Source organism: Notolepis coatsorum (assembly GCF_963971535.1).
Source record: "Notolepis coatsorum genome assembly, chromosome: 15".
In the NCBI taxonomy this organism is placed as follows: Eukaryota; Metazoa; Chordata; class Actinopteri; order Aulopiformes; family Paralepididae; genus Notolepis; species Notolepis coatsorum.
In genome coordinates, this window is record NC_140179.1 from 30,706,068 (window position 1) to 30,733,752 (window position 27,685).

At 45.3% G+C, this 27,685-nt stretch overlaps 1 protein-coding gene across 1 annotated transcript in view; it reads right to left on the reverse strand.

Moving 5' to 3' along the window:
* LOC311241792 (rho GTPase-activating protein 8-like) overlaps positions 1-27,685 on the reverse strand; it is a 75,491-nt gene that overhangs the window by 26,749 nt on the left and 21,057 nt on the right. Inside the window, exons 4-10 of the mRNA XM_084330697.1 lie at positions 25,624-25,711; positions 23,995-24,126; positions 19,736-19,822; positions 17,415-17,513; positions 14,617-14,727; positions 13,702-13,775; positions 12,715-12,792 (exon numbers count right to left, since the gene is read on the reverse strand). Coding sequence (XP_084186823.1) covers positions 12,715-12,792; positions 13,702-13,775; positions 14,617-14,727; positions 17,415-17,513; positions 19,736-19,822; positions 23,995-24,126; positions 25,624-25,711 — 669 coding nt within the window. The remainder of the gene's footprint in view (positions 1-12,714; positions 12,793-13,701; positions 13,776-14,616; positions 14,728-17,414; positions 17,514-19,735; positions 19,823-23,994; positions 24,127-25,623; positions 25,712-27,685) is intronic.

Here is a 27,685-nt window from a genome sequence, read left to right on the forward strand (position 1 = left end):
ACACCGAGTTGTAGTAGCGTTGTAGTAGTAGATCTAGGTTAACTGTTGTTCCTGGAGTGGTAGTTGTAGAGTAGGAGATCTAGGTTAACTGTTGTTCCTGGAGTGGTAGTTGTAGAGAGTAGTAGATCTAGGTTAACTGTTGTTCCTGGAGTGGTAGTTGTAGAGTAGGAGATCTAGGTTAACTGTTGTTCCTGGAGTGGTAGTTGTAGAGTAGGAGATCTAGGTTAACTGTTGTTCCTGGAGTGGTAGTTGTAGAGAGTAGTAGATCTAGGTTAACTGTTGTTCCTGGAGTGGTAGTTGTAGAGTAGGAGATCTAGGTTAACTGTTGTTCCTGGAGTGGTAGTTGTAGAGTAGTAGATCTAGGTTAACTGTGTCCTGGAGTGGTAGTTGTAGAGTAGTAGTAGCTGAAGTACAACCACACACACACACACACAACACAATAAACACATATACACACTAAACAACGATGCATACAGCAGAGGACATACTGTTAGACCGGAACCCGTTGATAAAGAACCTAATTCTCAAGGTTGGTGTCCGTTGGCAGAGGCGTACAAAGGCCGGGGACACAAAATGGCCTTCCGGAGGTACTTTTGATCTCGACATATGCGAAGAGATGAATGTAATGATTCGTAACCACAAGCCAGGCGACAGCAGCAAAAAGAGGTTGAAAAAGAGGACAGAAGAGTTGGGGGTAATGAAGCTCTACGCCCAGAAGGGGAGAGCATACAGGCAGGAAGCTTTAGCGCTAAATCAGAGAGAGACGGATATAGGGAAACCAACATCCCCACCTTATGTCACGCAATTGCCGGTGAACATGTGCTATGTGAACAAAATACTGAAGGAGTGGAGAGGTGAGCTAGGACACAACCCAGAAATTGACCCGTTGCAGAGAGCGATGTTTAGAGAAAGTGTGATGAGAGGGCTTCCAGAGGTGGTTAAGAATAGACTGGAAGACGTGGTGGGGTTAATGGACATGACTTATCCTTTGTTCTGTGCACATGTAACACATAGTGTGGAGAAGCAAAGGGCTCAGGAGCAGAAAGTCAGGGATCAGGATAGAAATGACTCAAGGAAGTTAACTCAGCAACAACTGCAGCCCCAAAGGAGGTTGCAGGCAGTAATGGTGTCATCTGCTACCTCTCCACCCATGCAGGACCAGGGACCCCCGCCTGCACCTCAGGTAGTGAGAAGTTATGGCTATAGTTCACAGAACCAGGCGTCCAGGCGGCAGGCAGGGAATGGGCAATCAGGCCCACGGTTTACACAGGGACCGGGGAACGAACAACAGTTTCCCCGTTTCCACTGTTGGAACTGCGGCATGCAGGGACACAGGGAAATGAGATGTAGGCAACCATACCGTCCCGGCTCGGAGTATGGAAGACCCGTGCGCCAGGGGGAGTCACAAGGGCCCCACGACCAGGGGGAGACAGGAGGGCCCCGAAACCAGGGGGGTAATCACTAGGGGTGCCCAGAGAATGCGACGGGGGGAAATCAAATGATTGTGGTTTCCAAGGGAGCTGAGCAAGAACCTATTCTGCAGGTCCTAGTGGAGGGCAAATTAACAGAGATGATGGCAGACACTGGAGCAGGTTTTTCCTGCATAAAGCAAAAATACGCCGCTCACTTACCCCAGTCTGGACAGTATGTTCGGACGGTCGGATTCTCGGGAAAAACACAATTAATACCCACATCAGATCCAATCTCTATGACGTATAACAACAAGACCATAACAATACCTGTATTGATTTCGGACAGCACCCCGCGCAATCTCTTGGGACGAGATGCAATGTGTAAACTAGGCTGTAAAATCCTATGTACGCCTGAGGGGATTCAAATTGAACAAGACGTGTACCAAATGATGCTACAAGGGACGGGGGAGAAAGAGGCCACTGTGTTCTGGCTGGGCAACATAGATGCAGAGCTGCAAAGGGTCTGTGACCCCTGGGAGCCATTTCTGAAAACCCAACTGCCTCAGTCTAGACAAACAAACATGGAGGCACATTGCACACTACAATATTTGACGAATAGTGACCTAGTTAGGAACAAGGCATGGTTGCAGGGACAGCCCGAGCAGGTGCAGATTGACTCATCTACGATAATTGTAGGGAGACAGGGCGCGGCGTTGAGGGTTAACACGGGTAAGTATCTACGGGAACAACATAGACTAAGAGACGCCGCCCCACACATCACTCTGAGAATAAATCCTGGTTACGAATCCGAACATCTAGGTTCAATGATACAGGAATCCGAGACTCAAAGGTGGGTCTCCACGGAATCTCCGCTAATTTGGAACAGCGCAGATGGGAGTTTCATAAAAATAATGATTTCCTTTTCAGTTTTGGCAAAACCGCAAGTAATCAGATTACCAGGAGACCCTTGCGTTATTCCAGAGGCGGATGCTTTGCTGGAACAGGACATGTTGGCGCGCACCCCGGAACGGTTGTGGTCAAAACACGACACAGATGTGGGTCTAATATTGTCGGCACAGCCAGTGAAGGTCAGGTTAAAGAAGGGTTGTAGACCACCCTTTATCAGACAGTATACAATGAAGCCAGAGTCGGAGGAAGCTATATCACATCAGATTGAGGGACTGTTAAAGGGGGGAGTGCTCGTCCCTTTCAAATCCAGATGTAATACACCTATCCACCCAGTGCTAAAGGCGGACAGGGCTAGGTACAGACTGGTACACGACTTGAGGGCGGTGAACGACGTGGTGTCTGGACCAGAGGCGGAAGTCGCTAATCCACACACCCTCCTGACAAACATCCCGAGTAGCTCGCAGTACTATACGGTCATTGATCTCACGCAGGCATTCTTCAGTGTTCCATTGGAAAAAGAGTCTCAGTATCTGTTTGCTTTTACCCACAGGGGGAAACAATACTCTTACACCCGGTTGCCACAAGGGTTCGCGCACTCGCCGCATTACTTCTCGAAGGCGCTCAAGGAAGACTTGCAAGGAGTGTGCGACACACTACTCAGCACGGTTTTACTGTATGCAGATGACATTCTAATCTGCTCGGATACACGTCAGCAGTGCCATGAGGACTCCATCAAAGTTTTGAGTGGATTAGCCGTGGGAGGCCACAAGGCATCCCGATCAAAACTGCAGTACTGCCAGCCAAAAGTTGAGTACTTGTCTCGCGTCATTCAAAAGGGCATAAAAAACATCTCACCCACGCAGCTCGAAGCTGTATCCAAGGCACCTAGGCCATTGACGGTCCGACAGATGATGACGTTTTTAGGGATGACTGGGTACAGCTCTGAGTGGGTGGAGGACTATACGATAGCGACAGCGCCGTTGAGGATGATGATAAAAGAGGCGGGTACAGACAAGCTTCGCGCTCCCTTGACATGGACCGAGGAGGGGGAGGACGCGTTCATAAACATTAAGCGTCTGTTGTTACAGGCCCCTGCCCTGGCGCTGCCGGATTATGAGAAGTGTTTCCACCTATTCGTCTCACATAGAGCGCAGCATGCGACAGCTGTCCTGACTCAAACACAGGGGGGGAGTGGGAAAAAACAACCGATAGCATATTACTCTAGAGCTCTTTCGCCGGTAGAGCAGGGTCTGCCACCTTGTTATCAGGCCCTGGCCGCAGCACATTTGATGTATGAGAAGGCAACGGCCGTGACAATGGGATATGACATTTGCATTTGGACACATCACAAATTGGCAAACTTGATTGAAAGAGGCAAATTTGTTCTGACCAGCCAACGGCAACAGGCTTACATGAGGCTCCTGCAGTACTCTGACATTACGATAAAAACATGCCACGGCAGTAACCCGGCGGATCTGGTACCACTCCCGAGCGAGGGTCAACCGCATGAGTGTGAGGTGGAGGTACAGGCTTTCGTGAAACTCCGTCCTGATTTGGGAGTCGACCCGCTCGCGATAGCAGAACTCTCACTTTTTGTGGATGGGTCCTGCTATCGGGAGGGGGAAAATTTAAGGTCAGGATACGCCGTCGTACAGTGCAAACCTAACGGAGAAACACTAACAAGAAAGGCCGGACAATGCGTGCAACCATGTTCGGCCCAGCTTGCAGAACTAATAGCACTAACAGAAGCATGCATAATAGCTAAAGATCGCACGGTTAACATCTTTACAGACTCTGCGTATGCGCATGGCGTATGCCACCTATTCGCGGCCATTTGGAAGGCAAGAGGCTTTAAGAAATCGGACGGCTCACCGATCCTTCACCACAAGCAGGTTGTGGCGCTTATTCAGGCTGTAAAGTTGCCCAAAAGCATTGCTATCGTAAAGTGCCAGGCACACAGAAAAGACCTGTCCTTTGTGACGACGGGAAACAACGCGGCGGACGAGGCCGCGAAGGCGGCGGCTGCGGTGCCGTCCACGGCTGTTCTGATGTTTGCGGCCGAACTGACGACTGAGGTAACTGAGGATAATTTGAGTGATCTTCAGGACTCAGCCACGCAGGCCGAGAAACAGTCGTGGACGGAGAGGGGGGCTGTAAGGGGGGCAGATGGTCTGTGGAGGAGTCATAACGGTTTGATAGTCGCCTCCATCGATCTTCTGTCCTTAGTGATACCTGAGGCTCATGGTGTTGATCACTGTGGAAGAGCAGAGACCCTGAAACGAATCACGAAAATGGGATTTTGGTCCCCAAAGCTTCAGGCACAAATTGACGTTACACTAGCCAGGTGTTTAACATGCTTACAGGGCAATGTGCGCAAAGGAGTACCGACAGTGGCGGCTTACACACCCCTCCCTGAGGGACCATTCAGACATCTGATTATGGACTATACAGACATGATAACGCCAGTGCAGGGCAAACGATACCTCCTGGTAGTAGAGGACTGCTTTAGTCGCTGGATTGAGGCCATTCCATCTAAACACAAGAACGCGGACACAGTGATCAAGTTCCTGTGTCGCGAGGTCATTCCGAGATTTGGAATTCCCACGATATTACAAAGCGATAATGGCCGCGAGTTCATCGACAAGGTGGTTAAAGGGCTGATGCAGAAATTAGGTATAAGACAGCGCCTTTCCTGTGTCTATAGTCCCGGGTCGCAGGGGAAGGTGGAAAGGGCCAATCTGGTCATTAAAAACAAACTGTTGAAAATCTGTATGCAAACTAAGCTTAACTGGATTGATGCTTTGCCACTTGCTCTGATGGCTATTAGAAGCAGCGTAAACCACCAAACACAGCTAACACCGCATGAAATGCTTACAGGCCGCAGCATGCCAGCACCGCCATTTAGACACCTGGCTAGGGGCCCGGCATTAGATATTTTTGAGCAAGATCTGAAAAAATATCTTCAGCAAGTGACTAAAATACATGAAGCTGTGTTTCGACAGGAGCAGAGAAAGGAGAGAAAGGGGGTGAAGGAGGTGGAGAAGGAAGCCACCAAACCGAGACTGGTCCCTGGGGACTTGGTCTTCGTAAAGGTCCACAAGAGAAAGTGGTCATCACCCCGGAGAGAGGGCCCGTACGAGGTGATCCGATCGACTGGAACGGCAGTCCAAGTCAAAGGATCAGCGACCTGGTTCCACTTCAATCACTGCATAAAGGCCAGCGACGATCTCTTGGGGGATACAATCGATCGCAGTTATGCAGAACCCGACATGGAGGGTCCGAGACGGCAACTGGAAGGTGCAGTGCCTGCTGATGCTCCCGCAGATGTTGGCAGCAGTGTGCGGACGGTCGGCCGGGCACAACGACGTCATTAAGAACCGTCACGGTCGACCCGTCCTTGAGGATGACGGGTTTGAGTGGGTAGGAGTCCCACGGGGTCCCGCTCAGGCTCAAGTACCAGCAGGCTTTCATGACCAGGCTCAGAATCAGGCGCCCCCTCTTCCCTCCATCGAGGAAGGGGGGGAGAAGATAAGACTACAACCAAACGGGGTGTTTCCCGTAGGACCGCAAGGGCATGTTTTTGATTTTGACCATTCCCCCGTTACAGGCGGGGATACTTACCATTATACTAACGAGGATCGGGTTGTGGGGGTAGATAGGAGAGTTGAGCCTGTCCCGAACCAATCACAGGGGACAGGGGTGAGGGGAAAAAGGGAGGTCAAGGACACTGAGTCGGAAGAGGTGGGGGGACAGGATATGTTCCAGAGGACAGCCGGAACGTTGAGGGACTCAGTGGGCTCACTCTGGGCCAGGTTGAGGGGTTTGCTTCCTTCCGGGGAACAAGATGGGGGCGACTATGACTATGACGAGGAAGACCCGGAGGCTGACCCGATGTATAGGGCGGCTTTAGGGAATGAGTGGTTTAAGTGGGTCCAGTACACGAGCGCGCAGAATCAGATAGAGGATTGTTATGTCTGCTCCAAGGCACGTCCGGATAGGCTGCTGGTGAAGGGCACGAAGTTCAGTTGGGCTCAGTGTGACAGGGACGCAGAGGCATGGGAGGGGCCCCATAATAGTCGCCCTTGGTGCGAGGCAGAGTGTTTGGGGTTTCTCGGCTCTAGTCGTTTTAAGGCGGCAGGAAACGTCACGGATTTCAAGGATGTCACTATGCGGGAACGTTGTAGGAAATTGGATGTACGTGTGCAGGGGGTAGCGACGGGGTTGCCAATACCCAGAGGTGTCAAACTATGGCTGACCAAGGATTTCGAGTGCTTGCAAAAGGAGGGGACCCGGGATGTAGGGGAGGTGGCAGAGGGGCGGTGCACTACTATTTGGAGCATCACGACTAACTGCACGAAAGAAGGAAAGTGTGGACACGGGGTCGTGTTAAAGGGAGTGGATACCAACCCACGGCCTGTAGCTTGCCCTTTTCATGTCCAGGATATGGCACTGGCGGACCAATACTGGCTCTGCGGCGGTAGGAGGTTGAGGAATACACTTCCTTTAGATTGGTCAGGTAGATGTGCCCGGGTTCAGGCGATCATGCCAATGGTGGTCCTACCATTATCAGTGACGGAAGGACCTTCTGAGTCTCCCATCTCTCAAACGAAGCGTAGCTACAAGGCAGACCCAAGGGTGTATCTGGACAGCATAGGACAGCCAAGGGGCATTCCAGCCGAGTTCATGGCTAAGAATGAGATTGCGGCAGGGTTTGAGTCTATTCTGCCATGTATATCGGTCAATAAGAACACCGGGTGGATCAACTATTTGTTTTACAATCAGCAGCGGTATCTCAACTACACCGAGGAGGCGTTGGATGCAATGGGGGACCAGATGCACGCGACCAGTATGGTGGCGTGGCAGAATAGACAGGCTCTGAACTGGTTAATGGCGGAGAAGGGTGGAGTCTGTTCCATGTTTGGACAGTACTGCTGCACATTCATTCCGACGAATGTGGGGCCAGGGGGAAAGTTCTCCGAGGCCATGGCTAAGCTGAAGGATTTGAGGGAGGAGTTGAGGGGGAATTCTGGCCGGAATGAAGAATGGTGGGGGAGTGGGGTGTTGGAAAGATTGGGACAGTGGGGAAGCATAGTGATGCAGACGGGGATATCCATTGGGGTGGCAGGGTTGATATTGGTTCTCCTTTTCTGTTGTGGTATGCCTCTCTTGGGTAGGCTGGTAACTTCACACGTAACGAGCCAAATGCTGATGGTGGGACAGAAAGAGATTGAGCCACAAATCGGGCCATATCCTCAGCTTTATGCTGCCTTAGAGGGAGACGAGGGGATAGAGGATTAGGGGTATGGTGAGGTAGGGACATTTTCTTTTTGTTGGTTCTTTCCTTTAAGAGTGACGGGGGATGGTCTGAGTGCAGTTTTGTTGGTTTATTCCTTTAACTAGGAATTTTAGTCTGATTTTCTAATGATCCTTCGGCATAGAGATTGCAACCATTGAAAATCATTGCATTGTTTTTTATTTTTTTATTATTTTTTGTTTATTTTACTTGTGGTCCTGGTCAAACCGGAATGGGAAGGGGCATCGGCAGAGTGTCGGTTCTGAGCCTGAGGAAGCATTGAGAAGAAGTGGTCTGGGGATCGGTTCTGGGGACTGGAGGGACAAAGGGGGGGGCTAACGCAGTGGGCAAGATGGGCACCTCCCGTCGAAGATGGGGGGACACGTGGTGAGGTCGGTACCAGCGCCTCCCGTCCAGGCATGGGGACATGCTTCTACGAGGACTGGAGGTGTGGCGTGGTGGTTGCTGTATTGGCAAAATGTGACTTTTGGCAATACGGTGAGGAGACTATGGCGTGGGCATGGAAGGGGGGCTGAGCGATGGACACTGGGACTCAATGTTATGGAAGAGACAATGTCATTTTTTTTTTTGGGAGGGATGTTCTATGTTTAGTTCTGACGGTCAACTTCTCCTTTCCCTGATGAGAGTCGCGGTTTCCGGCCGGAACTGTGGCTCATTTGGTAAGCGGTGGAGGTTGGGGGGATTTGTCTGTCAGGTTAGGATTATAAATTGGGGTATTTTTTTTTTTTTGATGTTTTATTATTACTCTTGTTTTGAGCGGTTTTGTGTTTATTGTGAGAACGGTAGTCAGCCTTTGTTGGTCCGTTAGGGGTCCAGTGAATGAAGTAAGGTTTCTTGTTTAGTTAGACATTTAAAATGTATTATATGGCTAGGTTTCTTGTTTAGATCAGCCATTTAAACTTTTATTATATAAATATGGTTTCTCGTTTAGTTAGACGTTCACATTTTCTTGGTTATATGATTTGGGTGGGACTAGGGATAGCCCCAAATGGGGGAATGTTGGGGAAAATGTATGGGGTGGACTAGTTTAATATAGGTCAACTAGCAGTGCTGAAAGACGGTCTGGCTGACGTTCTTAAAACAATTTGGAACAGATGGACATTTCAGTACGGCATGTTGTGTGCTGGTAATCTCGTACATTGTATGCTTTCATATCTTGTTCTTTTCTCTCTTTCACACAGACACACGGACACACACGTACACAGACACACACAGTCGCACAGACATACACACCGACACACACACACACACACACATTCCCTGTGACACAATACACACATACAATACACATACGTCTGTACGCAGACGCATGCACACACAGACACACACACACATACACACACACACACACACACACACACATCTCACTCTCTACATCATATCGTGTGTGGACATCATATCTTGTTTATCTCTCTTCATGTTCTTAATGTTCTTATCTCTCTCCGATGTTAAATCTACGTATCATCTTAATGTACGTCATGTCAGATCTGACATGATATGATACGTCATCATATCTGTCATGGGGGGGCAGGACTGAGAGGGGATTTAGGGGACAGGCAAAGGGATTGGGGGAAGAGTGTTTTTTGTTCAAGCTGTGGTGATCCTCTGCTCGACCCATAGCTCTTGCTGTTAAGAACTTCTTTTCTTAAATAAATTACCTACTTGTTACAATTGGAAATATCGTCTCCTGCTGTGTTAAACAACCTTCAGCCACAACATGACAGTGAAATGTTCAGTTCAACTTAGCTCGAAGGAAAGACTAATCAAAAAGGTTTAATTGACCCGTATGAGGCTCTTACGGTAGGACTTTGATTGTTTATAGAACGAGCCACTTTCATACGGGAAACGTGACAATTATTAGTATTATCTTATTTGCATATTGTCTCATTATTAGATAGATAGATAGATAGGTTGATACTTTATTGATCCCCGGAGGGAAATTTAAGTAGACAGTATTTCACGTCCTAATAGTGGGCGACTCACCTAATGCATGGCTGAACGTTAGAAGTGTCCGTGTCCCTGTCAATCATCACTGCCAGATCAGACTTAATTTAATCTGCTATGGTCTCTTATCATCTCTCCACATCGGACGTGGTTGTCATAAGATGGACTGATATCCGCTCCGTTCTTCTTGCAGAGCAAAATTAGCGGCTTAAATTTATTGAAAGGAAGTTCTTTGGCGATGCTGCTGCACAGAACTGGCCACATTCAGTTTCGATTCGATTGTTCGCAAGGAATTCTGGTATTTGGTGTTGGATGTGGACTTTTTTTCACACAGGCAGCTACGCAGTAAATTCATTCATTGCCGACAGATTTTTTTTAAATTGCCCTTTTAAAAAATAGCCCTTTTTCATGATATTTGACACCTCCGATTGGCTCAGGTTAAAATCCGTCACGACTCCGAATCAAATGACTGAACTCCAAATAAAAATTTTCTTCCAGGACAGTTCAGTCAGTATTTGTGAGCACGCGCCACTCTCTACTAAAGCTAGAAATCAGAGAAAGAAAAACAGAGAATGAATGGGGCTCCGATTTATGACGCCATAGAATGTTTGTGTGAGCTCTTACACCCAAATGAGGTTTGTATTCTAGCATCGCTACAAAGTCTAAACTAGAACTAAAAACCCTTTGGGTGTAAACACATTTCATGGGCTAATGAAGTCAGAGCCCCATTCATCCTCTATACAAATGGTAAATGGTGCATTTATATAGCTCTTTTATCCAAAGCGTTTTTACAGTTTTGTTCCTCACATTCACCCATTGACTCACACATTAACACACCGACGGTGGAGGACGATCATGCAAGGTGCCGATCTGCTCATCGGGAGCAATTAGTGTCTTGCTCAAGGAATCAAACCGGGAATCGAACCGGGAACCTTCCGATTACCAGACGATCGCTCTACCTCCTGAGCCACTGTCGCCCCCCCATATAGAGCTGCTCCAGAGTTTACATACCAGATTGGTGGGGTTCTCCCAATCATCTCTAGCTTTAGGAGTGTTCACAAACACAGACAGAGCTGAATTCTTAAAATGGGTGGCATTCCCCTTTAATGAGCGTTAGTTCTAAATGCGTGCTTCTGCATTCATCTGCGGCAAAGCGCTGGGGAAATGTGATTTGACACATTAAATCAAAGTGAGCACTGAGCGGCAGTCGGGTCGAAGAATGTCTAGAGAGCCTTCTAAATGGTCCGCAGCATCGCAGCGAGACGTCCTACATGCTTTTGATTTCCTTTACCGTAAATAACATCAAAGGAGGAGACATCATACAGCTGGACGGAGACACGCCGTCCCCACGAGTCCACATCTAGCTGCTTCACTGACACCCTGCGAAGACGGCATCCAGATAAGACCCATCGATTGCCAGGTTTTCGCCCACGCATCATCAGGGCCGGCACGTCCTACAGGCCGTACAGGAGGTCGCCTAGGGCCCCGAAAGGGGGGGCACTAATAGTACAAAAAAATTATATATATATATAATTATTATAATTTGATATATATATAATACTATGAGTGCTCCCCTCCTCTTTGCTCAACGTCCGAGAGAAATACTGGACAAATGAGGTGTCTGCAAAGACGATAGAATGTAGTTAGGTGAATCAATTTCACCAGTTACAGTGGCGATTATTATTTCTTACTACGAGGGAGGGGGGGAGGGGGGCATTTTCAGGATCTCTCCTAGGGCCCAACAGACCGGCCCTGCGCATCATATATATACCGTAATTCCTCTAATAGTAACCGGTATTCAAATACAAGCCGGGTCTCTATTAATGGCCGGGTGCGCTCTTGAGCTAAGCAATTATAAGCCGACCTCCTAATACAAGCCGGGTTACTAATATACTGAGCTGCATACTGAGCTAGTTACTTGATTTCACTTTGAAAACGTTGAAATGACCAGTGACCACCTGTAATTGCACTGTTTACTATTTCATACAGTACTTGGTTTCAATAAATGAACCCAGTACATTTTACTGGGTTCAAACTGACACAAAATGTTGATTTATTCATTATGATCTGTTTGAAAATTAGAAATATAGGCCTCTCTCTTATACATGCCTCCTCCTAATACAAGCCTGGTACCCGCTACAGTTGAAACAAATACAAGCCGGGGTTACTATTAGAGGAATTACGGTATGTTGCACCGGGATTGATCCTGCGATCTCTGGTGAAGTGAGGGCAGGAGCCTAATCAAGCGGAACGCCGAGTGAATCGAGACACACTCCCGTCCACGGGTTATCCTCGGAAGAGTATTGAATTGTAAACCTGTCGATCTCCATGATAGGAGTTATCAAACGTGCCCCTGGAACACGGCACGCGTCATCTTGTGTGGACACCGCACACACACTCACACACACACACACACGATTGATTATAAAAAAAAGGGGGGGGGGGAAACAGACGCAGGAATTCTAATGAAGTAGAACAGGGTATCCTGCAGGTTTTAACAAGTTAAATGTAAGACTTTTTAAGACCTTTTTAACCACTTAGAGCAACATTTTTACTGTAAGCGAATTGAAGTTCTCGCGTGTTCCATACTAGCTCTCGCCAGACGCACCAAGCTCTTGGTAGCCCCACAAAAAACAACGACTTGAATACAAAAACATTTAATATATTTAATATTATTTAATCTCCCGACAGCTGGGCTGCCCCCCCCCCCTAAAGATTTAACACCTGTGCAAATTAAGACTTTTTAATACATTTTAAGGCCTTAAATTGAGAATTTAATACTTTTTAATACCCTGCAGAAGTTATCAAACGTGCCCCTGGAACACAGCATGCGTCATCGTGGACGGACGCACATGCACACACGCACGATTGATTATGCCAAACAAAAACTAAAACAAACAGAGGCAGGAATTGTAATGAAGTAGAAATCTGACCGAAAACAGACTCTTATCGCCATTATCTGCAAGGGGCTGCGGGCGACGGGAGAGTGGGTGGGGAGGGAGGGAGGAGGGGTGAGGGGGGATGAGGAAGGGGGGGGGGGGGGTGAGGAAGGGGGGGGGTGGAGTGACTTGGGGGTTATCGACCGCCTCTTCCTGGCAGAGGGAGATAGAGACGCGGCGGCCCCGGCGCTCTCACCCAGGTTGTACAGCTTCTGGACGTCCTTGATCAGCTGCACACGCGCCGACCTCCGAAAGATGCCCTCCGTCTGCAGGCCTGAGGACGAGACAGAACCGAGAGAGAGAGATAGAGAGAGAGAGGGAGAATAACTGCTTAAAAAGGTGCTGTAAGTGGTATGTTTTATGGTAGAAAATTAAAATAAAAAAACATAAATCAGAGATTGGGGCTTTAACCCATGTAAGTCTTGTGGTAGAGAAATGCTGTATATCCTGTGTGTTTGACAAAGTCATACAGTATGGCTGAATTCCAGCATATGAATTTGGCCAAAACACAATGACACAGATGGCAGGGTAAGATATGTCTTAAAAAAGTACTGCAAGTGGTTTTCTTTTGTTAAAATAAGTGCTCTACGTTCCGACAGCCATCACTAATATAGAGAGTGTTAGGTCAGTAACATGGGCCTCCTAGTCCCCCCTGCTCTGCAGTAAACAGGAAATACATGTTCTGGTATCCCGTTCGCACTTTATCCAATCAGGAGAAAGGACCATAGATGTTTTGTACTTATTTAAAGAAATGTTGCAGAGCCAAATTAGCTTACAAGTAGATTATTGTACTAGGATATGTACAGATATATAGTAAGGGACAATTGTGCATCCTGTGTTGTATTTTCATTAGCATTGTATTTACAGTACTTTTGTATTGTGCAGCACTTTTGTTTTTAAAATGTGCTATATAAATAAATCTGACCTTGACCTCTGACCTTGACCTTATGTGTGTGTGTGAGTGAGGGGGTCTCAGAGAGGAAGCCTCCCACTGCCGCTGCACAAGTATAACATGTACAGTATAACATGTATAACACGTCGAAATAACATTTCGACCTTGAATAACAACGCAGCCTCTCCAAGCGAAGACGGACGTCTTTTATTAATGCGTGATTCAGCAGATTGGTAGTAATAATGAGTAGGACCGGCCCGACTAGTAGTTATTTATTACGGCGTTACCCACCGTTGTGTTTAAGGTAGGTCACCGTCTGGCTCATCACCGGGGGGATCAGGGTTCCCTTGTTCTTCTCACGCACGCTGTCGAAAGACAAACACTCGTAAATCCGGGGCGCTCGATAAAAGCACAACGCTTAACCGACTCTCAGTCCGGTCTGCGTCGACGTGGTTCCAATATTTATAGCCAGATAAATCCCTCGCGGTGTAATTAAGGATTTCCGTCGAGGAGGAGCGATTCTCTGATGCAAGATTCATGAGCGCTTCACTCCTCCTCCGTGTTTGGTATGGATCTAATTGACGCTAAAACAATATTGTTGTTGTCAGGGGTGTAAAGTACTTGAGTAATTGTACTTCATTACAATACTTAGGTAGGTACTGTTTTGGGGGATTTGTACTTTACTCGAGTATTATTAGGTTTGTATACTTGTACTTTTACTCAATTACATTTCAGAGAAAAAAAACACTTTTTACTCCTTACATTTAAAATGCAGAACTACAAAGTACAAAGTACAAATCTCGCAGTTCCAACCATTTTAATTAGTAGTATATTTGTTTGGCCGAACTACCGTTAACGTTATTAATCCTGCGGCCGCACTTTATTTAAAAACAGCCAATCAAATCCCCATCAATGGAAAATGAACCCGCCCATACCCATGCTGATTGGTCCTTGTGCAAGACTAGAGCGGGGATCTTTGATTAAACACCTGCTATCAGAAGAATAGTACAGTCAGAAAAAAAGTTTTTACTTTAACTTTTTAGTACTTAAGTACATTTAAAAGTAGAAACTTTTTTACTTTTACTCAAGTGTGTTTTTAGCCAGATACTCTTGAGTAAGATTTTTAGACGGTACCCATACTTTCACTTAAGTTTCTAGGGTACTTTTTACACCCCTGGTTGTTGTGAAGGAGGTCGAGTGACTCACTACTGCAGGGGGACGCCGAACTGCTGGCTGGGCAGGGGGGGCCGCCGGGGGGCCGTCTTCGCCGGGGGAGGGGGGCCGCCTTTCTGTGCCGCTCGCAGCTTCTCGTCATGTCTGTGGCAGATGAACGTTATGAATATACACACTCATTCTGGGGGCAGTAATGGTAGAATAATACACTCGTTTATTATTCTAAAAGTTTCGATACTAATGAAAGTATATGAGTATTGGACCGTTTTTAATGACTAGTACAGTATCTGTGTATCGTGCAACCCTAGTGACCAACTGTAGTAAGTGACTTTTGACGTCAGATTTACAGCAAGGATCTTGTCATTTTCCAACCATTGACCATAAAAGTGTGTGCATGTGGATGTGTGTGTGCAATGAGTGTAGATGGACATCACCAACCCATCCATCTACACTCATTACACACACATCCACATACTCACACTACATTATATTTATTTATCTATTTATTAAAGAGATTTGCACTAGATTCATACCTCATTTGCACCTTGCCTTAAAAAAGTGTTTGTACCTCATTGTCTGCATTTTTACTTCATTGTACTTAGGTTGTACTTTAGTTTGTATATTGTATTGTATAGTGTTATTCCTCTTTTACTGTATGAAGCACATTCTCAGGGGCTCATACAGAACCAATCATTTCACTGTAATGTACATGTACTTTATACGTGACAAATAAAAGCAAACTTGAAACTTGAAAAAAAACTTGAAGACAAAACGGCTTTAATTTTCACCACAGAGAAATTAATCCTGGAAAGAGTCTCTTAGTAGATGAGCTTAAATATCGGTTTACATTTTCAACTGACCTGACCAGAACCCTAATGTACCATCAAGGCCCCATATACCTCTACTCATAACGGAGATAAACATCTCATAATAAATGTGCAGATATAAGAGCCCATCTGTCAGATCTTTCTCCCCATGTCCATTAGGCTTCAGCAGGAAGGAGGCAGCGTGTGCTTTTGATCTGAAGAGCCGGCAGCTACCAGCGTTTGAGCAAATATCAATAGTAATCATAACTCAAACAGGCCGAGAGAACCTTCTGGGGCCTGGGATTATTCTATACCACTCACTAGCCTTCACTGAGCTACTGTAGAGTAAGACAGAGGAAAACATCAGCTGGCAGCAGGTACTGAAGATCTGTTTACAATACTTTAATGACACACACTAGATGACACTAGTTGTGCCCTCCCTACAGACATCGGCAATGCTACATACCTGGACTCCTTCAAATCTCACCTCTTCACCAAATGTATTAACGACTGCCTGACTTCCCTCTTTTACCCAACTGTCCCTCTGATTTCCTTCCCCTTGGTTTGTCTCCTCTTTATATGATAGAGGTATATGTCCCTCTGATTTCCTTCCCCTTAGTTTGTCTCTCTTCTGTTAAGCGCCTTGGGCTCCTTGAAAGGCGCTATATAAATTGAAGAAATTATTATTATAAATGATATAATAAATTATTATTATAAATGAGTATAATAAATTATTATTATTATAAATTATTATTATTATTATTACAGTGTTCACGCCGTCTCCCCCAGATAGATCATACAAGATGGCGACGTGCTGTCTGGCTGCCTTTCTGTGGGCTCTGTCCAGATTGTGCATATTTTGGTTCATTTGTATAGTTTTGTAAATTTTTGTTTTGTATATTGTATATTTTGTATAGTGTTTGGTCATTTATTCTTTTACTGTATGAAGCACAATCTCAGGAGGCTCATACAAAACCAAGCATTTCACTGTAATGTACATGTACCTTATGTAAATTAATTACATAGATTACATGTACATTTATTTGATTAATTGCTGAACAGGCAATTCATTAAGTAAGCGTCGCTGTTACGACCAGGACTCATACCTCCACCGGTGAACACTTGACAATTGTGTTCGTAGGGACGTCTGACCAAGCTGGAGGTAACGCTGCCGGGAATTGAACCTGGGTCTCTGTGGCGGTAGGCGAGTGCTTAGACCTCTAGGCTACCCAGACCGCTACACCGTCCGACTAATGAAGTCAGGGACAGCCCTGTTCAAACTAGTGCATTTCCTCTATCCTCTTTTTATTTTTTTTTTTACAGATTATTTGACAGTAGTTCTGCTTTAGACGGCATACAGTGTGAGGCAACAGGAAAGCAGAGCGAGGAGGAAGAGGAGGCTGACATGTCACATATCTCACAAGCTGGACTTGAACCCACGACACGGTCAGTACACACCCTGACCGGCTGACTCCACCAGGAACCTTGATGGAACCTAGTCCACCCACCAGGGTATCTGCAGGTTTCAAGAAGTTCAATTTAACACTTTTTAATACCACTTAAGAGCAAAATCTTTAATACCAATTTCACGACCATACTGCAGTAGCAAAAAAAGGCTAGGGACACTGAACAGACGGCTGCACTTGCGCGCCAATTTAAATTATCTCGCCAGATGCACCAAGCTCCAGGTAGCCCCGCAAAAAACAACTACTTTTTTTAATATATTTAATATTATTTATTTAATCTCCCGACAGCCGGGCTGCCCCACCCCAAAAGATGTAATACCCGTGCAAATGAAATGTTATACTTTTAATACCTTTAGAATGATGAATTGAATACTTTTTAATACCTTGAGAATTATGAATTGAATACTTTTTAATACCTTGAGAATTATGAATTGAATACTTTTTAATACCTTTAAAATTATAAATTGAATACTTTTTAATACCCCGCAGATATTGAATTGATTGATTGATTGATTGATTGATAGCCTGTAGTCTTCCGACGGCGGATCCGGACGAGTACCTGAGGACCTCCGGGGGGACGACGAGCTGCTCGTAGTTCAGGTGTTCTCTCAGCTCCGCCAGGTAGTTCACGTACGTCAGCTTCTGGCCAAACTTGTGGCTGTGAAGGTTAAGACAACAGGATGACTGGTGCAGTGTTGTAGTCGAGCCACTAGTCAGTGTTGTAGTCGAGGCACTAAATCTCGAGTCGAGTCCCCATTACCCTAGTCCGAGTCCGAGTCCAAGTCATCAAGGTTGAGTCCACTCCACTCTGGCAGTCAAAGAGCTGACATACAAATAGTAAAAGGTCTACATTAAACATAAATGACACAGCGGTCACTGTTTCAAAAGGGAGTTTATATACTTTGTGACACAATAGCCAAACAAATGCACTAGCCATCAATATCTCATGCCAAATGATTAGCATAACGATGCAGGCTTACCTGTATGCCTGATATGTGGTGCGAAATTTGCAAACAACGAAAAATGGACTTTTTATTTTATAGATTTTCCACAAATAAGGGAAGGACTCAAATAGAGCTGCATAGTTCAGGGTTTTATTTCAAAGTAGGTCTACAGATGCCAGTGTTTTTTCTCCTTTTCTGTGTTTTATTTCAAAGTAGGTCTACACATGGTACTCTTATTTCAAAGTGGACTACTTTTTATTTTATAAATGTTCCACAAATAAGGGAAGGACTCAAATATACCTGAATAGTTCAGGGTTTTATTTCAAAGTCGGTCTATAGACACCAGTGTTTTGTCTCCTCTTCTGTGTTTTATTTAAAAATAGGTCTACACAGCCAGTATTTTTTCTCCTCTTCATAAGAGTTTGAGGGTTTCCTTTGTTATAACAGGTAAAAACAGCAATAAAAAGTCAAACATTTTCTTTTTGTTGCTTTATAATTCCACTAATGTAACAAACTGTGTGCTATAAGTATAAAGTATAATAAATCGCAAATTACTTTGGGTATGCAATTGTCAGGCGTTTTATGCTAAATGTGGGGTATGCTTGGGGATATATAAAACATTATACACTGTTATCTTCATTTTAAGGGTAAATAGGTTGTGCGGCTCCCTGAGCATTTTATTTTGTGGGAGGGGGGAAAAGTGGCTCTTTTGATAGTAAAGGTTGCTGACCCCTGGTCTAATCTCACTCTATAAGGCCAGCTTATCATAACAACCTTTCATTGTGCATGAGGCTGTTTGTAGAGCTAAATCTATACTTTATATTATTGCTATCTGTCCATTGTCAGTCATTGACACTATAAACCGTCCCTTCAATATGCCTTAAATAAATAATTTTTTCATCAATACGTTCCCATTTTATAGCGTTGTGAATATTAACTATATACCGCAATGTTCTGGGGTATTTCCTGGAAGGCGAGATATAGGGTGCTAAGCTAATAACGTTAAATCGAATGGCGTTTCGGCTATACATAAGCTAGAGCTAGAACTCAAAATGCATATTATCGGTATCATGGTCCACCATGAATGCATGAAAGGGGGGGGGGGACGTCGTTTCTGATTATTGATTACCAATAACGGCATTAGCCTCATTAGCCTCATACGCTGACCGGGTGGATGGCTATCAAAGCAAGGCCCGACCAGGCTGAAATTGACGTCAAATCGCTCTTACCGTGGGCCGGTTGGACTGCAAAAAGGATTTCCCAGTTATCGATCGCCATCTGGTAGATCCATATGTCCATTGGCTGATGCTATATTCCTTTACTGCATACCGAATTCAGCGTCCCAAAACCTATTCCAGGCGATCGGCTACAGGCATAGCTTTAGGCTAACAAAAAAGTCAACCCATGATAAAAGAAATAAAACACCGGTCTGTAACAGGGAACACTGCATTATCGAGACAGCGCCCCTACGAGGATCTGGCCGGTAATGCACTTTTCCAAATTCCAAGAGTAGGGTAAATCTGCAATGCCGCTCGGTGACATTGAGTAGGATATTACAATGGAATAAAAGCCAAAACAACCTTACCACGTATATATACGTGGTTGGCCCTCAAGTGTTGGATCCGAAACACGTATATATACGTGGTTGGCCATGAATGTGTTAACATGCACATACACTATACGCAAGAAACGTTCTGTAAATAATTGACTATTTTATTTGATCTTACCACATTTTTTATTTGATTTGATCTCACTATTATTACTTATTGTTACCATTCTTGTATTAATTGTTGTTTCTTAACTGTGCACTGTTGAGTCTGAGCTCGAAACACAAAAATGTCATTACCTGCAATGCCCCTGTATTGTTGTTTGAACTTGGAGCAGAGCCACAGGTTAACACAGTGAGAGCATGGTGAGAGAGGGGGGGGGGTCTTACCTTATTACGGGCTTGAATATGTTCCAGATGATTCTGATGAAGTTGGTGGGATGGACCACGTACAGTGTCTTCAGGTTCTTCTTGTATCTAGAAGGACAATGATGATTAGATTCAAATGTATCGTCAACGTAACGACAAGAAGTTGGCATCTATCCAGAGTGCAAATAACAGTAACAGTAAAGTGCATTAACAGTATAACAAGTGACTAAATGGAATATAACAAAGTTAAATATGCTAATCTGATGTATGTACAGTGTTATTATGTACAGTGATACAAGTATAAATACACTATGATAGTAGCCAGTGGTATAACTAATAACAGTATATATATATATATATATATGTATATATATAGTATGTACAGCATGTACAGTGCACAGGGTGGATGTGTATACAGGTATGCAAACGGGAATATATGCAGATATATTCATAGATAAATACAGTATATACAGTGTAAGTGTACATGGCTATCATACAGTGTTATATTGGTAGACTATAGTTTGAGGTAGGTAGTTATGATTACAGTTTTAGGCAGTGATGGCAGGATAGTAATAATCAATGTGGATAGTAAATAAGATAATAATAATAATAATAATAATAATAATAATAATAATAATAATAATAATAATAATAATAATAATAATAATAATAATAATAATAATAATAATAAATAATAATAATAATAATAATAATAAAATAAATGGACATGGATGCAAAGAGAATGCACGTGACAGACAGATAAATACAGTTTGTTTGAAGGAATAATACACAATACATTTTAAATGTATAAACCTGGATTTATAAACCCTCCCTTGCTGAAAAAAAACCCTCAAATTTGCCTCAACTGGAAATCATTTAAATACTGCTCTGCCCTGAATGATTAAGCAGAGTCCTGGTCTCTGGGGGAAAAGGCTTAATACTAATGTAAATACTGTAAATACAGAACAATCCATGCCGGGGGAATATTAGGGCTTGTTTGGCAACAGCGGGGGACTAAACGGATGACTAAACAGGGGACTAAACGGATGACTAAACGGGGGACTAAATGAGGGACTAAACAAGGGACTAAATGGGGGACTAAATGGGGGACTAAATGGGGGACTAAACAAGGAGACTAAACGGGGGGACTAAATGATGGACTAAATGGGGGACTAAACCAGAGGACTAAATGGGGGGACTAAACGAGGGACTAAATGAGGGACTAAATGAGGGGACTAAATGGGGGACTACACGAGGGGACTAAACGGATGACTAAACGAGGGACTAAATGGGGGGACTAAACGAGGGACTAAATGGGGGACTAAATGAGGGACTAAACAGAGGGACTAAACAAGGGGACTAAACAAGGGGACTAAACGAGGGGACTAAACGGATGACTAAATGGGGGACTAAACGAGGGACTAAATGGGGGACTAAACAAGGGGACTAAACGAGGGACTAAATGGGGGACTAAGCAAGGGGACTAAACAAGGGGACTAAACAAGGGGACTAAACAAGGGGACTAAACGAGGGACTAAACGAGGGACTAAATGGGGGACTAAACGAGGGACTAAACAAGGGGACTAAACGAGGGGACTAAACAAGGGGACTAAGCAAAGGGACTAAACGAGGGGACTAGACAACGGGACTAAACAGGGGACTAAACGAGGGACTAAACGGGGGACTAAACAAGGGGACTAAACAAGGGGACTAAACAAGGGGACTAAACGGGGGACTAAATGATGGACTAAATGGGGGACTAAACCAGAGGACTAAATGGGGGGACTAAACGAGGGACTAAATGAGGGACTAAACAAGGGGACTAAACGGGGGGACTAAACGAGGGACTAAATGGGGGACTAAACGAGGGACTAAATGAGGGACTACATGGGGGACTAAATGGATGATTAAACGAGGGACTAAACGAGGGACTAAATGAGGGACTAAACAAGGGGACTAAACAAGGGGACTAAACGAGGGGACTAAACAAGGGGACTAAACGAGGGGACTAAACGGATGACTAAACGGATGACTAAACGGATGACTAAACGGGGGACTAAACGAGGGACTAAATGGGGGACTAAACAAGGGGACTAAACGGGGGACTAAACGGGGGACTAAATGGGGGACTAAACAAGGGGACTAAACGAGGGACTAAATGGGGGACTAAACAAGGGGACTAAACGAGGGGACTAAACGAGGGGACTAAATGGGGGACTAAACGAGGGACTAAATGGGGGACTAAACAAGGGGACTAAACAGGGGGACTAAACAGGGGGACTAAGCAAAGGGACTAAACAAGGGGACTAAACGAGGGGACTAAACGGGAGACTAAACGAGGGACTAAACGAGGGACTAAATGGGGGACTAAACAAGGGGACTAAACAGGGGGACTAAACAGGGGGACTAAACGAGGGACTAAACGGGGGGACTAAATGGGGGACTAAACAAGGGGACTAAACAAGGGGACTAAATGGGGGACTAAACGGGGGGACTAAACAAGGGGACTAAACAAGGGGACTAAACGGATGACTAAACGGATGACTAAACGGGGGACTAAACGAGGGGACTAAATGAGGGACTAAACGGGGGACTAAACGAGGGGACTAAACAAGGGGACTAAACAGGGGACTAAACGAGGGGACTAAACGGGGGACTAAATGATGGACTAAATGATGGACTAAATGGGGGACTAAACCAGAGGACTAAATGGGGGGACTAAACGAGGGACTAAATGAGGGACTAAATGAGGGGACTAAATGGGGGACTACACGAGGGGACTAAACGGATGACTAAACGAGGGACTAAATGGGGGGACTAAACGAGGGACTAAATGGGGGACTAAATGAGGGACTAAACAGAGGGACTAAACAAGGGGACTAAACAAGGGGACTAAACGAGGGGACTAAACGGATGACTAAATGGGGGACTAAACGAGGGACTAAATGGGGGACTAAACAAGGGGACTAAACAAGGGGACTAAACAAGGGGACTAAACAAGGGGACTAAACGAGGGACTAAACGAGGGACTAAATGGGGGACTAAACGAGGGACTAAACAAGGGGACTAAACAAGGGGACTAAACAAGGGGACTAAACGAGGGGACTAAACGAGGGACTAACTGGGGGACTAAACGAGGGGACTAAACAAGGGGACTAAGCAAAGGGACTAAACGAGGGGACTAGACAACGGGACTAAACGGGGGACTAAACGAGGGACTAAACGAGGGACTAAACGGGGGACTAAACAAGGGGACTAAACAAGGGGACTAAACAAGGGGACTAAACGAGGGGACTAAACGGGGGACTAAATGATGGACTAAATGGGGGACTAAACCAGAGGACTAAATGGGGGGACTAAACGAGGGACTAAACAAGGGGACTAAACGGGGGGACTAAACGAGGGACTAAATGAGGGACTAAATGGGGGACTAAACGAGGGACTACATGGGGGACTACACGAGGGGACTAAACGGATGATTAAACGAGGGACTAAATGGGGGACTAAACGAGGGACTAAATGAGGGACTAAACAAGGGGACTAAACGAGGGGACTAAACGGATGACTAAACGGATGACTAAACGGGGGACTAAACGAGGGACTAAATGGGGGACTAAACAAGGGGACTAAACGGGGGACTAAACGGGGGACTAAATGGGGGACTAAATGGGGGACTAAACGAGGGACTAAATGGGGGACTAAACAAGGGGACTAAACAAGGGGACTAAACGAGGGGACTAAACGAGGGGACTAAATGGGGGACTAAACGAGGGACTAAATGGGGGACTAAGCAAAGGGACTAAACAAGGGGACTAAACGAGGGGACTAAATGGGGGACTAAACGAGGGACTAAACGAGGGACTAAATGGGGGACTAAACAGGGGGACTAAACAGGGGGACTAAACGAGGGACTAAATGGGGGACTAAACGGGGGGACTAAATGGGGGACTAAACAAGGGGACTAAACAAGGGGACTAAATGGGGGACTAAACGGGGGGACTAAACGGGGGACTAAACAAGGGGACTAAACGGATGACTAAACGGATGACTAAACGGGGGACTAAACGAGGGGACTAAACAAGGGGACTAAACAAGGGGACTAAATGAGGGACTAAACGGGGGACTAAACGAGGGGACTAAACAAGGGGACTAAACGGGGGGACTAAACAAGGGGACTAAACAAGGGGACTAAACAGGGGACTAAACGAGGGGACTAAACGAGGGGACTAAACGGGGGACTAAACGGATGACTAAAAAAGGGGACTAAACGGGGGACTAACTTTCTGTCGAACTCGTTGTAGGCGTCTCGTAGCCAGCGCAGGGAGGGCTTGTTGCTGCTGCGCAGGCCGTAGTGGAAGTAGACCACGGTGTAGTCCATCTCTACGTACTGGTCCAGTGTGTACTTCAGGTACCTGCAGGGGGCAGCGTGGAGCAGTCAGTAACAGCAGTACAGAGGCTCCACAGTGTAGCATATTGAGTGAAATGTCCTCAATAGTACAGGGTAGGGGTGGGAATCGCCAGAGACCTCACGATACGATACTATCGCGATACTTGCATCACGATTAGGGATGGGTACCTTTCACATTTGAACCGATACGGTACCGGTACCTGTGAATCGATACCAGTACCCAACGGTACCTTTTTTCAGTACTTTAGTCTAAAAAAACCCTAACTTCAAATAACTACAATTTCGCCCGTTTTCGGCTTGCCATTGCTCCAACTGCTTTGTTGTTGAATCAAGTCAAATCCTAGGTAAGCATATATTGTGCGTGTGAACGTTGACATGAAAAGAAAAAAGGTAAAAAAAAATCTGTATCTCACTTGAATCGATACTCGGTAGTACCGACGTGTTTCGGTTCGGTACCTCAAAATAACCGAATTCGGTACCCATCCCTAGTCACGATACGATAGTATCGCGATACCAAAATATATCACGATACGCTGAGTATTGCGAATTTATTTAATTTAATTTTTTTGATCAAATTTAATTTATTACCTTTTTTCAACTGCAAAGTAAAACTTTGTCAACATGTTTTATCTAATAAAATAAAGTGCAGTCTGTTCATCTCACTTCAATCATTTTTATTGCAGAACATGGTATTTTCTCAAGCAGACCGATGTAAACACTGTAATCTGTGTTGCATGTACCTGACAAACTGAACTGTTTGTATTACAGTCATATTGCAACTTAACTGAATGCACATGTGTGTGTGTGGACTACTGTACTATTACAGGTATTGAAATGAACAATGCAACTTCCTTATACAAAAAATATATATATTTTGTTTTTATGAATTAAATATCGATACTTGGCGTCCCTGTATCGATACAGTATCGCCACGCAAAGTATCGCGATACTACTACGTATAGATTTTTTACCCCACCCCTAGTACAGGGTAACATGCTTATGTTCTAGCAAGATTAAGTAAAACTGCCAGCTGTGCAAAGCCTTGTGTTGAAAATGAATAAATAAAAACAATCACCTGTTAATTGTTTTTATAACAGGTCAATGATCATATCGATCCTGATAAGTTGGGTGTCGGTATCTGTATGCTGTGATGAACAGAGAGAGAGAGAGAGAGAGAGAGAGAGAGAGAGAGAGAGAGAGAGAGAGAAGAGATACAGTAGGAGAGAAAAAAAAGACAGAGAGACAGAGAAAGAGAGATAGAGGAGAGAGAGACTGACAGAGAGAGAGAGAGACAGACACAGAGAGTGAAAGAGAGAGACAGAGAGAGGAGAGACAGACACAGAGAGAGAGAAAGGAGAGAGAGTGAAAGAGAGAGACAGAGAGAGAAAGGAGAGAGAGCGAGAGAGAAAGAGAAGCAGAGAGAGAGAGAAAGAGAGAGAGAGAGAGAGAGAGAGAGACAGAGAAAGAGAGACACAGAGAGAGGAAACATGTCCTAACTCACTCCAGCAGGCGTTGGTGGTTGAGCTGGTGAGATGGCGGCAGGCAGCAGCTACTGAAGATTATCAGCTTCCTGCCATAATTGTCGTCCCCTGGCGAGAGGGGAACACAGAGAGACGCAGAGAGGCCGAGCATCAGCCACCACTTAATCCTGCTTCCTAACCCCTCGCTCGCTGGCTCCCTCCCTCCCTCCCTCTCCTTCAACCCCCTACTTTAACCCTTTCACTGCCACGCTACCAAAGCAGTTAACCCTTTCATTGCTGCGACACACAGGTGAACCCTTTCACTGCCACACGACAGTCGGTTAACCCTTTCACTGCCACACGACAGCCGGTTAATACACTACAACACTGTTATTGGGTTTATCTCTGAGGAGCAGCGACATGAACTCAGGTTTACTTAGCATTCTCCTCACTGTGTTTACATTTGTTTTCTTTACTATAGAGGACAACCGAAGTACACGTACAAGGTGTACAACATTTTAAAATGAAGAAAATAATAATAATAATAAAATTAAAATAAAAACAACCGTATCATTTTCAAACAGGAGGGACGGCACAATGGAGGGGGGGGGGGGGGGGCTGATGGAGCCCTTCCTGTCCAAGTGGGCCGACTTCGTCCATTACCCTGAGCCAGCACACGGAAGGTTAACCTGGTTAACCTGGGCCACAACGCCACAGTCTCAGGCCACCTGGAGCCGCTGAACGTCATTCAATCTCGCAAGGTAGAATCTGTAAAGCCGTCAAACAGCGCCCTCTAGGCACAAGTGCCCTGCTTGGTACTGCAGTTATTTATATTTTTGCAAAAATCACTTTACAGTTTAAAATAGTTTCTTTGCTCCATTGATATTTTCTTAATCCCCAAGTTATTAGCATTAGTAACATACTGGCACAGTAAATACCAGGGCCCTCATTTATCAACGTTGCGCACGCACAGATATGTGCTTAACCGGTGTGTACGACCATTTCTAAGCAAAGTGTGGGATTTATCTATTTGAACGTGAACTTGACTTTGTGCTTATGTCTACGCACAGCTCAGAGCATGCGTAGCTGACGCCCAGTGGTAGAATATCATTACTACGGCATATGCGCTCCTCAGTTCATGCATTAGTTTCAACGCAGAAATAAGCTTTTGTGCATTACGCCCGACACTGGCGTGTGTTCTGTATGAACCGTAATTCATTATAGTTCATTGTGAAATAGCGACAGTAGTGTAATTATAACGGGCTCATGCGCGAACAAGAGGTTGGCTTGCTTGTTTGGCACGGGGGCAGACGCAGAACACCTAGTGTAACTGCCGCCGTGTCATAGTGTAATTCAAGTTAAGCTTCAGTATGATGTCATAGTAGAACCGGTTAGAACAGGCTAGAATGTTCTGGAACGGTCTTGAGGTTTGAGGATGCCGCAGTGATGTCATAGCAGAACCTTCCAGAACTGCGCTCCACAGTGTATAAATAGAGAGAACTTACAAGGGTTCTCTCTCTCACTTCTCAACCACCATCAACCACCTAGCCCCTTTCGTGACTGTGATGCACCGAGTGAATCCACAGTCACTTGCTCCTCAATAGGAAACCAACCTAGATTTACCCTGAATGACTGGTTCTGACCGAACCGTTCGTTATACAGGAATCACAGAGACGTTTCAAAGGTACTCACAGTTGCAGGAGGGTTTCAGACAGAGATACGGGATGGTTTGAAAGCTCTGCGTTGCTAATAAACATTTTAAATAATTTTCATAAACTGGTCAACACTGCATTATTTCCGGCGTTGTGTGCATGATGCGCATGCGCTGTGATCACACCAGGCAGCCAACGCCGGAAATAATGTCGTGTTGACCAGTTTATAAAAAATATTTAAAATGTTTATTAGCAACGCCGAGCTTTCAAACCATCCCGTATCTCTGTCCGAAACCCTCGTGCAACTGTGAGTACCTTTGACATTTCTGTGATTCTTGTATAACGAACGGTTCGGTTAGAACCAGTCCTTCAGGGTAAATCTAGGTTGGTTTCATATTGAGCAGCAAGTGACTGTGGATTCACTTGGTGCATCACAGTCACGAAAGGGGTT